Raw genomic sequence first — 10,922 nt, forward strand, 5'->3', positions numbered from 1 at the left:
AGAGAAAGTGTCTTCCGTAGGGCCATCACCACCCAAAACAAGCATACACTGTTGCAGCTAATATCATTGCTCAACTATTATTGCACTAGTTTTCTGATACACTTAGAACTTTTATTTTGTGAGAAATGTATCCTCGAGTTCAGGATCTAATCTTGTCGTAAACAATAATTACATTGTTATCAATGACAATAGGGATGATACTGTTTTAGTCTAATATGTCTGTGATGTAAAACATACGCAAGTAACATATTTTTATTGACCAGACACAAGCCGTAATACAGTAAGAACCAACCTTGATTGTTAAATGTTTGCAAATATGATGAGATTTGCAGATTAGGACGATACAGGCTAATTTACGACTGTGGTTTAGATTGCCCCCCAAAAATGAGATATTTGGTATGACTATTTGTTGCCATAGTCATAGTGTCTTAGTGGAGTTCAAACAAGTAAGGGAAGGTTGGTAGTGAAAGTGGGGATTGCAATGGTGGTGGTGTGGGGGTAGTTAGCTCATTGAGAAAAAAAAATAAAGCTGAACTACGCAACTTCTTGAACAGGATTAAGAAACAAACCAATGGGGGAAAAGGAACAGAGTTGGGGGGGGCATAGAGAGGGAAATGGCGCATGTAGCAGCAAGTCATCTTTCAGCAAGGCTGTAGAGAAAAAGATCAGAAGACAGAAGCGCATCAATCATCCTTAAGCTTCTAAAAATGCAACATTTAGACCTTAATAGCTTCAAAAGAGCTCTGATAAATGCATGCGAAACTCTAAGTAAACCATTCGCACTTTAACCTGACAAAACAAATTAAGGCCAAAGATGGTTCTGGTGGAGGACTGCTTTTGGATCTTAACACTTTTTAATGGGCCTAACTTTACCTTAAAGAAAAAAAAATCAGTCCAAAGGAACTATGCTTGAAGAAGGAAAACAGGTGCATTACAGGGACTAAACCCAGATAGTTATCGATTCCAGAACCCCTTGAATGTTTGGATGTGAAATTCAATGAGCTGAGATAAGGGCGCTAACAAAAAGAACATACAGGCTTTTGCTAACGGACCGCTTTCGTGCTCTATCTCTTAGGTACAGACAGGACAGTGTTGCGGCTAGCTCAATGTGTTAAGCGAGTGCTTCTAGGGAGAGATAGCAAGGAATTCTGCATGGGGAGGTAGAGAAACATTCCCAGGCCTTGAGAACGCCCAAAAAAGCAAAATCAGAAGATACAGGAGACATTGATCTGTTCTGAGGTGGAGAGCGCAAAGTGAAATTGCCGTACAGCCGGGATAGAAACATATGTTCATTAGCTAATACATTCAGAAACCCCAGTACCCAAGATAATAATATTAAATTCATGAAATAGTAAATAGTAAGTGCTTCTTGTGTGTAAAATAAATGCATATGATTAAATAACTTTATAAATTGATATACATTAAAAAAAAAACATACATACATGCATTGCATTTTATTCACCTTTGGTGTGACGTGACTTGAGATGCTACAGGGGAGTTAGTATGTGGATGCAGATAGGGGAGGAGAAAGTATACTAAAATTAAAACTACTTTCACACAGAATATTTCTTTGCTTTAATAGTCTCCTGATTTCTAATACCATAACCGATTGTTGATTAGTTGCAACAATGCAACTTAGCAAGGTTACAACGATACAACTTAGCAAGGTTAGCGATTTGTGTGCCTCCTTTATTTTTTTTTTTTTATAAAGGCAAGCTTTGTTTCCATGGTTATCAGGTTTTTGCTTCTCCCATTATTTTTTACATTTTAGGGGGCGCACAACTTTTTTATTGTTGTTGATGTTGTATAGTAGGGAAAATGTTGTGAAGTAGGGCTGAAAAAAATCTTATGCCACACTGGTAATTAAACTCTTGACAGTGGCAAATATATATTAATATAATTGAATAAAAAATGTCCTGACTTTTTTTCAAGAAATTATACCTTCAAATTCAATCATCAACAGAGAGAGGTCTAAAAACTGCTAGTCAGAACTACTAAAGCTCCCATTGGGACCATCATGAGGTCACTGTTGTCAGGGATACACCCAGGGCTGTCAGCTGTTATTGACAAACAGGAGGGCAGGGGTTTTAAATCAAGCACCCCCGTGTGCGGGGGCTGTAGGGTCTGACACAATTGAGGTCAGCCACCCAATACCCTCCTTCACCCATCCCTGGATCCTCTGTGGGTTGTCTTTAAGAGTAATAAAAAGGACAGTCGGTCTTTTGTCTGAAACAAAGACAGGGAGCTAGTCACTTAGCAAAACAACACCGCTGCTCCTAGAAGGTGAAAGACTTTCACCACCTCATGTGTGCACTCAACCACCTACTTTTCCTAACCTCCAATTGGATTTTGCGGAACACATTTTGATTAAAATTGTGAGCAAACATGACCCTAAGACTGAGAGGGCAAGTTAGCCCCTTTGGTAAAAAGAAATTCATTAGTATTCCTACAGAATGTTTCCGATGCTGGCAAAGCTAAGATTTGAGAGGAAATTGATGTCAAGAGTGGAGGAAATCTCGCTAGGTCGAGCTGTTTGCCAACTTTTAAAGAGCAAGGGGGTAGGAAAGGAGATTAACATAAAGAAAGACAAAAGAGGTTGAGCAAGCAGCTGTCAGGAGATGACTGGCTAGTTTATTCTATCAGGGTATTAGATTGATCCTTTCTGCCTGATAAAAGACACTAGCAACACTTTCTAGTGTGTGCTTGCAAACGGAGGAGCCCTGGCCCTGCTGGTTGATGGAGGGATGTCTGCATGTTTGCATTTGTCTAATCTTTAACTCTACAAGTGCAAAGTCTGCTTCTGGATTAAAAAAAACAACCATTTTCTCCCTAGGGTACAACCTAAGCCAGGCCACTCAACATCTTAGAAAGAAACTCAAAGTACAACATCAAAGCAACTATATGGAACCCCTCCAAATACCGCATTTTATTACCTCAACCATCTTCTTTTTCACAATACCCTCCTCTCCCAAATTGCACAAAAGCAGCTGAACCGGATCATGCAAAAAGTCTGCAGCACACTGTGGACACACAGACGACCAAAACCTGACACTATATCAGCTAAAACAGATCTGTATTGACAAAGACCCTCACCATCAAAATACATTAAAAAGTTACCTTACCTGTGACCGAGATGATCATGGGGGCTTCCAGCGCTCTGTCATTATCCAAGGCCTTGTTAAGCCGCAGATCCCCAGTCTCCTCATTTAACAAGAGCAGATGAAGATCATTCCCAGATTCAAAGGTGTACCGCAACATATCCGACACGTCCGGGTCATGAGCCGGAACCCTGCCGATAATTCCAGATGGGAAACTGTTGGACTTGTTGGTAATGTAGTTGTTAAAAATGATGTCAAAATCCTCCAGCACCGGCAGATTGTCATTCATGTCCTTCAGGCGAATGTGTACGGTGGCTCTGCTCACAAGCGGTGCTGAGGTGGCCTGCACCACTATGACGTACTCCATTTTGGTTTCATAGTCGAGGTCGATGAGGGAAATAAGATCGCCATTAAAAATGTCCAATTCGAATATCTCTGGAAAGTTCCCTTCGACTATTTGGTACATTATTTGAGCATTTGTGCCCTCGTCTGGGTCAGTGGCGGCAATCCGGGCAACAACAGAACCGACTGGAACATTTTCCTCGACGTCAAGGAAAAGCTCATCTTTTTCAAACACTGGGGCGTTGTCATTTATGTCCTGAACTACTATATGTATGGGAACAGCTGCTTTTAAAGGTGGAACGCCCTTGTCCACAGCAAAGGCCTTTAGGTCATAAACTGGAACGTTCTCCCTGTCCAGTTTTCGAGCAGTTCTGATAATTCCAGAATACTGTTCAATAATGAAATCCCCGTCTCCATCATCACCGCCTTGGAATGTATAACTCAACCTACCATTTGAGCCAGAATCCCTATCAGACGCAGAAATCTGGAGGACGCTGGTATAGGTAGGAGAATCTTCATATACGCTCCCCTGGTACATATCTCGAAGGAACTGAGGAGCATTGTCGTTAGCATCCAAGATGATGATTTCCACGTAAGTGGTGTCGGATTTCTGAGGGATGCCGTTGTCTTTAGCGATGATGGCCAACGTGAAAGAAGCCTGGTCCTCGTAGTCAATCTCCATTTGGGTTGTTATGGCGCCGGTATCTGGGTTGATTTTAAATTGAGGGACACTGTCCTCCATTACGTATGTGATGCGAGAGTTTTCTCCTGTGTCCTCATCTGTTGCACTGATCATCACCACGGTGGAGCCCACTGGTTGCTCCTCGCTGAGCATCACCTGGTAGTTGGCGCTTTGGAACACAGGCCGATGTGTGTTTGCATCTGTCACGTTAATGAACACTTGTGCCGAGTCCGACCGGGTTCCGTCGCTGGCTGTGACTGTCAACACATACTGGCGCTCCTGTTTGTAATCCAAAGGGAGAGCGAGCGTGATGAGACCACCTCCACTCTGGCTAGTTATGGCAAAACGGTTCCTGGTGTTGCCGCTGGAGATCTGATAGGTCACCACACTGTTTACATCCCGATCGAGAGCAGTCACTGTCAGCACGCTTGTCCCGACCACGGCATCCTCGTTGATTTTGAGCGAGTAGATTTTTTCAGTGAACGTTGGCACGTTGTCATTAACGTCAAGCACCGTGATTGTGACACTTGCCGAAGACGACATTGCAGGAATGCCGTGATCTCTCGCTTCCACACCAAAGCTGTAAAACTCTGTGGTCTCCCTGTCCAGCTCTTCACTTACTGTAATCCACCCTGTGCTGTTGTTAATGGTCAACGGAAAACCAGGTACGGTGTCGGTCAGTCGATATTCCAAACGGGCGTTCTCCCCAGAATCACTATCAATTGCCTGAATGTGAATCACAGAATACCCAACTGCAACATTCTCCAAAACAGTTGCCTGAAAAGGAGTGCTAACAAACATGGGGGCATTGTCATTCACGTCCACCACCTGGACTACCACCATCCCAGTGCCGTTGATCAGAGGGGGTCTGCCACCGTCCTGCGCTTTAATCCTCAGATTATACTCGCGAACCATCTCGTAATCCAGAGGGTTGATAACGTCAATTACACCGGTAGGCGAATGAATGTAAAATTGACCTTTCACATTCCCGCTGATGATACTATAATGAACTTTAGCATTGTTCCCCTCATCTTTGTCTGTCGCCTCCACTTGGATAACTTTGGTGTTGACAGCCACGTTCTCTGGGACTTGCACAACGTACCTTTTTTCGCTAAACTGCGGATAGTTGTCGTTCTCGTCCTCCACGGTAATGTAGAGGGTAGCCGTGACCCGTCGGGGACCCGGGTCTTTCCCCTGGTCATCTGCCTCGACTGTTAGTTGGTAGTGCGCTCTTGTCTCTCTGTCCGGCCGCTCACGGATTTTCACCAGGCCGTTCCGGGGGTCTATCTCAAAAACAGAATTGACACCGTCGCTGTTGACGATTTTATAGATCATGTTAGCGTTAACAGGGGCGTCTTCGTCATTGGCACGAATGGTCATTACTTCAAAACCAACTTCTACATTCTCCCGGATGCTAACTCTGTATTCCGTCTGTTCAAATACAGGACTGTGATCATTGGTATCACTCACAGTGACGGTCAGGTAGGAAGCGGCGTATCTTCTAGGGGTGCCATTATCAGTGACGGTTACTTTAAAAACATGAGTGTCTTTGACTTCTCTGTCCAGTGCCTGAATGGTTGTGATACCGCCTGTCTGAGAGTCGATTGTGAAAAAGTCATTTGACCTACTGTCAAACAAAGCTTCTATGCTGTACTCCAGCCTCCCTGCCTCGCCGTCATCCGGGTCGGTGGCTTTTAGTGTGATGACCCGAGTCCCGGCTGGCTCATTTTCCGGCACTGACACTTGGTAGTTAGGGAGCTGAAATTGCGGGGCTGCGTTCACCTGTCGCTTAACTCGATGAGTCCACTGGCTTGCCTTTTTGAGGGTTACCAATACTGATCCACGTTCAGGAACTGAACCGAACAGCAGTGTGATCAAAAGGTTAAGCCGTTCGCCTTCGGCGTTGTGCAAGGGGCATTCCAAATCCACTTCACGCTGTGTTTGAAAGTTCTCAGGACAGAAGTCGTCAGCAAGAAACAAATATCCGTGCCGAAACAGCGTGGCTAAATGTCTACCGATGCAGATTGTGTCCAAAAAAGTGTCGCTCCTTGTGAAAGATGGTAAAAGTTCTGCAACATTAAACAACAAGTCACCTGGGTGGAGGCAGGAGCTTTCCTCAAGTTTCAGAATGTGCTTTAAGTGGACGTCAGGCTTGCTTAGAGTTTGTTTTCTCTTGTACTTAATAAAACAGTCCTGGCCGTGGACGAAGACGTTGAAAACGGTTTGGATGACACCTCCAGAACCCGACGAGGTGCTAATGAAATGAACGGGCGCAGGGTTCAAGCGCGTTCGCGCACACAACGCGCTCCGAGCCAGCGAGACCACACCACTGCGCTCCCCGACTTGCAAAAGTTTCCGCGTGGGTCCGGATGATAAAACCCAGTCCAGTTCGTGCGTCCAGCCTGGTCCCACGGAAAGGTTGGCTAAAACACTACCAGGTGGCAAAGACTCCGAGAGGTGAAGCTCCAAGCACACTACTGGAGGCGCGTTGAGCAGGACGCAGAGCCAAATCCACGCGCTCCAAAAAAACATGTTTCCAAACATGATAAATCCCACCGGGGGGTAGATTCACTTATCCAAAGCAGCTCCTCCGCTCTCGGCGTCGCGTTCGACTCTTCATGGCGAAAGTTTTAAAGAGGCTGCGTCTCCATGGTGTCTGTGAAGATAAAGGTGCGCGCTGTTGCCTCGCGTCGTTCCAAATGAGGACAAAATGGCTCCGTGGTTTGTTCCTACACCCTGCCTCCTCCTACTGGGGAAGCTAATTACCATAAACCTGCCGAGATGCTAGCAGGGGGGGACGAGGGGCGTCTTTTCGGAAGTGACCAGTGCGCAACAAAGTATTGTCATGACAATGACAATAGGTTTTTTTACAGTCCCCTCTTTAAAACGTGAATTCAATTGAACAAGTTTCTTTTCAAGTTCTTTGGGGAAGAGTTTGATTCACTCTTCATTTGGATAAATCTAATTCGTGAATTGGCGTAATTTCGGGGTGTACAGAGGGGGCACGTCCTCACAAATTTCAAGCATTCATTGTTTATTCACCATCAATATGATAATATCACCAGTGTTAGGTGAGTTATTGGGAAAAGTAATTTATCACAGTCACTAGTTATGTTACAAACCTTCCTGTATGGAGTTTCGATGTTCTCCCCGTGCTTGCGTGGGTTTCCTCCGGGCACTCCGGTTTCCTCTCACATTCCAAAAAAAACCGCATGCATGTCAGGTTAATTGGCCGGTCCAAATTGTCCCCAGGTGTGAATGAGCGAGCGAGCGAATTGTCTGTCCCTGTGTGCCCTGCGACTGGCTGGCAACCGGTTCAGGGTATCCCCTGCCCTCTGCCCGAAGATAGCTGGGATGGGCTCCAGCACCCCCGCGACCCTACTGAGGATAAGCAGTGCAGATAATGGATGGATGGATCGTTACGTCATTTAGAAAGTAATTGCGTTACCCCCAGATAATTGACACCATGACTTGTGTTACTCTGAAAGTAACTATCTGGTTACAAATTACCGTACATCCCTATATACTCACATTGAAGCCGACCCCCGAAAACTGATTAAAAATAGCCACACAAATAAAAACATGCACACCAACCTGTGGAAGTGGTGAAACCCCCGTATTTCTTGGCTTGTCCAATCTTGAGAGGCTACAAACTTAAAGTTGAGACAATCCACGTCCATTTTGTATGTTGTCTTCAAAACACTTGAATATTTCCTTTTCAATTTTTGGGTAATGATCAAGATGTTTTTTTGTTTTTTTTTCTGGAATGGTTTTGCAAAAGTTTACGAATAAAAAGAGCAAAATTCAGCACTTTTTTACCATAAATTCTGTGGCCATGTCTGCACCCAAGTATGAACCAAGCCCCCTCCCCACGCTATTCACTACTAGTGACACACAACCAAATACAGTACGTATGCGCATAAGAACTAACCCCTTGATTTCAGTATTTTATTTTAAAGTTGTAAATACACCTTAGATGTGAATATATATGGCAGGAAGAATATCAGAACATTAGTAGGGTGAAATTATGCAGACTATGTGTTTGAAACAGTGCCACTGTAACTCGTCAATTATATTTTGTGGGGAGATATAAACATCGCATTTGTGTTCAATTTTTATATTCAGCGTTGTGTTTCTTGCGGAAGAAGGGTTGTATGTGTCTTGAAACAGCATTGGCTAAATTGCAGTAGACGTTGTGACTCACTATCTGGTTTTAAGAAGTAGCCGAGTAACGCACTATGTTGTAACGACAGTAGTTACAAATTTTGATCATTAATGCTATACAGTACTCGTTGCCGAGAAATTTAATTGCATTACAGGAATGTGTGGCTATTTTTAATCAGTTTTCGGGGGTCGGCTTCAATGTGAGTATATAGGGATGTACGGTAATTTGTAACCAGGAACGCATTACTCCCAACGCTGGTGATCCTCTAAAACATATGCTATGTTGCACTACTGGCAGTTCTTTATAGCTTGCCACTCCTTGCACATTTGCTCTCTGCACTATTGTACTTACAGCGTTATTGTTACAGTGTTTATGTTACTGTTTACCTGACTTGTTAACCTGACTGCCCATTTTGCACATCCGGTTAGCTACTCCTCTTGCACTATCGGCACTATGGTAAAATACTATACGTAGCCATAATACAATACAACTTTTACTTATATCTGTACATTGAAGGAAACTGTGCGGGTCAGATGTATCGACATTTCGTTCTGTATACACGTGTACTAGAATGACAATAAAGTAGATCTGAATCTGAATCTGAATGTCCTCACAAATGGCAAGACTCAACCCACAGCCTTGAATTAATGTATGTAATGTTTTTAATCCAGTTTCAAAAACGTTATTGTGCTCAGCCTTATGTTGTGTTTTCGTTTTTCTTTCAGCTAATTCAAAAAAAATGTGTACGATTTGACCGTTAGGTTTAGCTGTCTTGTTGAGTGGAGAGGTGTTTTAAAAGTATAGTGGGCTGTTTGGACGCGTTTTAAGGGATGGGCAGGGGACCTGTATGATGTGGCAGGGGTAAACCAGTGAAAGCTGTTGGGCCCTGCTGTTGAACAAAAGAGTGTGTTGTGTCACCCTGACCCGAGTGACATGGCCGCTTTCTTGTGTCCTGTTTCATCTGGAGGGATGAAAGCATGACCAACTTAGGTGCCTAACTTGTTTGAGCATTTGGTTTGGCCATGGTCCAAAAAATGTTATGTGTGTTTTTTGCTATTTTTTCCCCTTTTTTATTTTTTTTGTTATTGTGTTTGTCTTGCTGTCGGTCACCCCTCTTGAGGGATATGACCAAGGTAGATAGACAGACAGTGTATGCAACCGAAAACGAGTGTTACAGAGCACAAAGAACTTTCTTTCCCAATTTCACCGCTAACCGTTTCACCGGATGCTAACGTTAGCATAGCGCTAAATCTCCTGCCCGTTGCTATCAATAAACAGCAGCTTGCACACCCCAACGGAGCTTTATCGTCGACGGCGACTTTAATCGGGCATGTTTATGGACTGTACTCCCAAATCCATTCAATTGTGGACTGAGCAATTCAGAATAACACTGGACTATGTGTAATATAAGATCAAACATTCCGGTTGTATCCAGCAACTCTGTTTGACCCTCACCCACGTCATCAACATCAACCCCCCCCCCCGGAAAAAAAAACATACATACAACAAAGTCAGTAAGTTCTTTGTTCCTTTATCTCTTTGTTTCCTTATCCTCACTGTAAATGTGGGACTGGAGTCGTCCAATTTCGTTGTCACAGCATATCCCATGTTGTAACAATGACAATAAAGGCATATTCTATTCTATTCTATTCTTTGCTTAACCTTTGAAATGGTTTTTGGTTTTGGCTACCTACTTTTCAGCACTTTTACAATACTTTTCACTGTTTTCGCGACTTTTTAGTACATTTCTATCATTTTTAGTTGGTTTTAGCATTTTCATAACCTTCTATATATTATCAGTACTGTATCATTCAGAAATATTAGATGGGAGACACTAGGTATGAATACCTTGTATAGCAACGTCCTCTACTGGACAGATAATGTACAACAATTCAAATATACTGTAGTTACTTTTTTTCATTCTTTTCGGTTTATTATACCCACGTTTCACTCTCTTTCATACTCTTTCAGAAACGAACGTTTCATTATTTTCCATACCTCTAAGTATGTTTCACTACATTTTAGTACTTTTTGATACTTTTCATATACGTTTCAGTATTATTTGCTACTTTTCAGTTATTTTTTCTACACTTCTATTTTTCAACTGTTCGGGACTTTACCATACTCTGGGTGCTTTTACAATATGTTTCACCATTTTTCTATACTCTTCCCAAACGTTTCTGTATTTTTCTCTACTTTTCAGTTCTTTACCTCCATACTTTCTATAATTTTTCACTATTCACTACTTTACCATGCTTTTGACGATTTTACATTATGTTTCAGTATTTTTAAATACTTTTCTCATGTTTCAGTAATTTTCACTACTTTTCAGTTTTCCCCTAATCACTGTTTAATACTTTACCATGTTTTTTGGTATTTTTACTACACATTTCACCAATTTTCAATATTTTCCATACTTTTGGTATTTTTTCAGTACTTACCAATGTTTTTTACTCATCTTCGTAATTACCTTTTGCATAATTTTCATTTTATGTTAATATATTTTCCATGAGATCATTTTTACTCATCACCATCTTTAAAAAAAAAAGTACATTTTCAGTTGCAGGAAGTTCTTCCCATTGCAATTTACAATCACGAAACGCTACCATAATTTTTTGCATGGCCCAAAATGTCC

At 42.6% G+C, this 10,922-nt stretch overlaps 1 protein-coding gene across 2 annotated transcripts in view; it reads right to left on the reverse strand.

The window, feature by feature from the left end:
* Positions 1–6,744, reverse strand: part of celsr1a (cadherin EGF LAG seven-pass G-type receptor 1a) — a 116,316-nt gene extending 109,572 nt beyond the window's left edge. For both annotated transcript variants that reach the window (XM_088347457.1, XM_088347458.1), the window contains exon 1: positions 3,123–6,744. In XM_088347457.1, the coding sequence (XP_088203583.1) occupies positions 3,123–6,666 (3,544 nt within the window). In that variant the 5' untranslated portion in view covers positions 6,667–6,744. The remainder of the gene's footprint in view (positions 1–3,122) is intronic.
* Between the last annotated feature and the right edge of the window lie 4,178 nt (positions 6,745–10,922).

This window comes from Urocampus carinirostris, chromosome 11, assembly GCF_059441175.1.
Source record: "Urocampus carinirostris isolate Australia breed hairy pipefish chromosome 11, RoL_Ucar_1.0, whole genome shotgun sequence".
Classification (NCBI taxonomy): Eukaryota; Metazoa; Chordata; class Actinopteri; order Syngnathiformes; family Syngnathidae; genus Urocampus; species Urocampus carinirostris.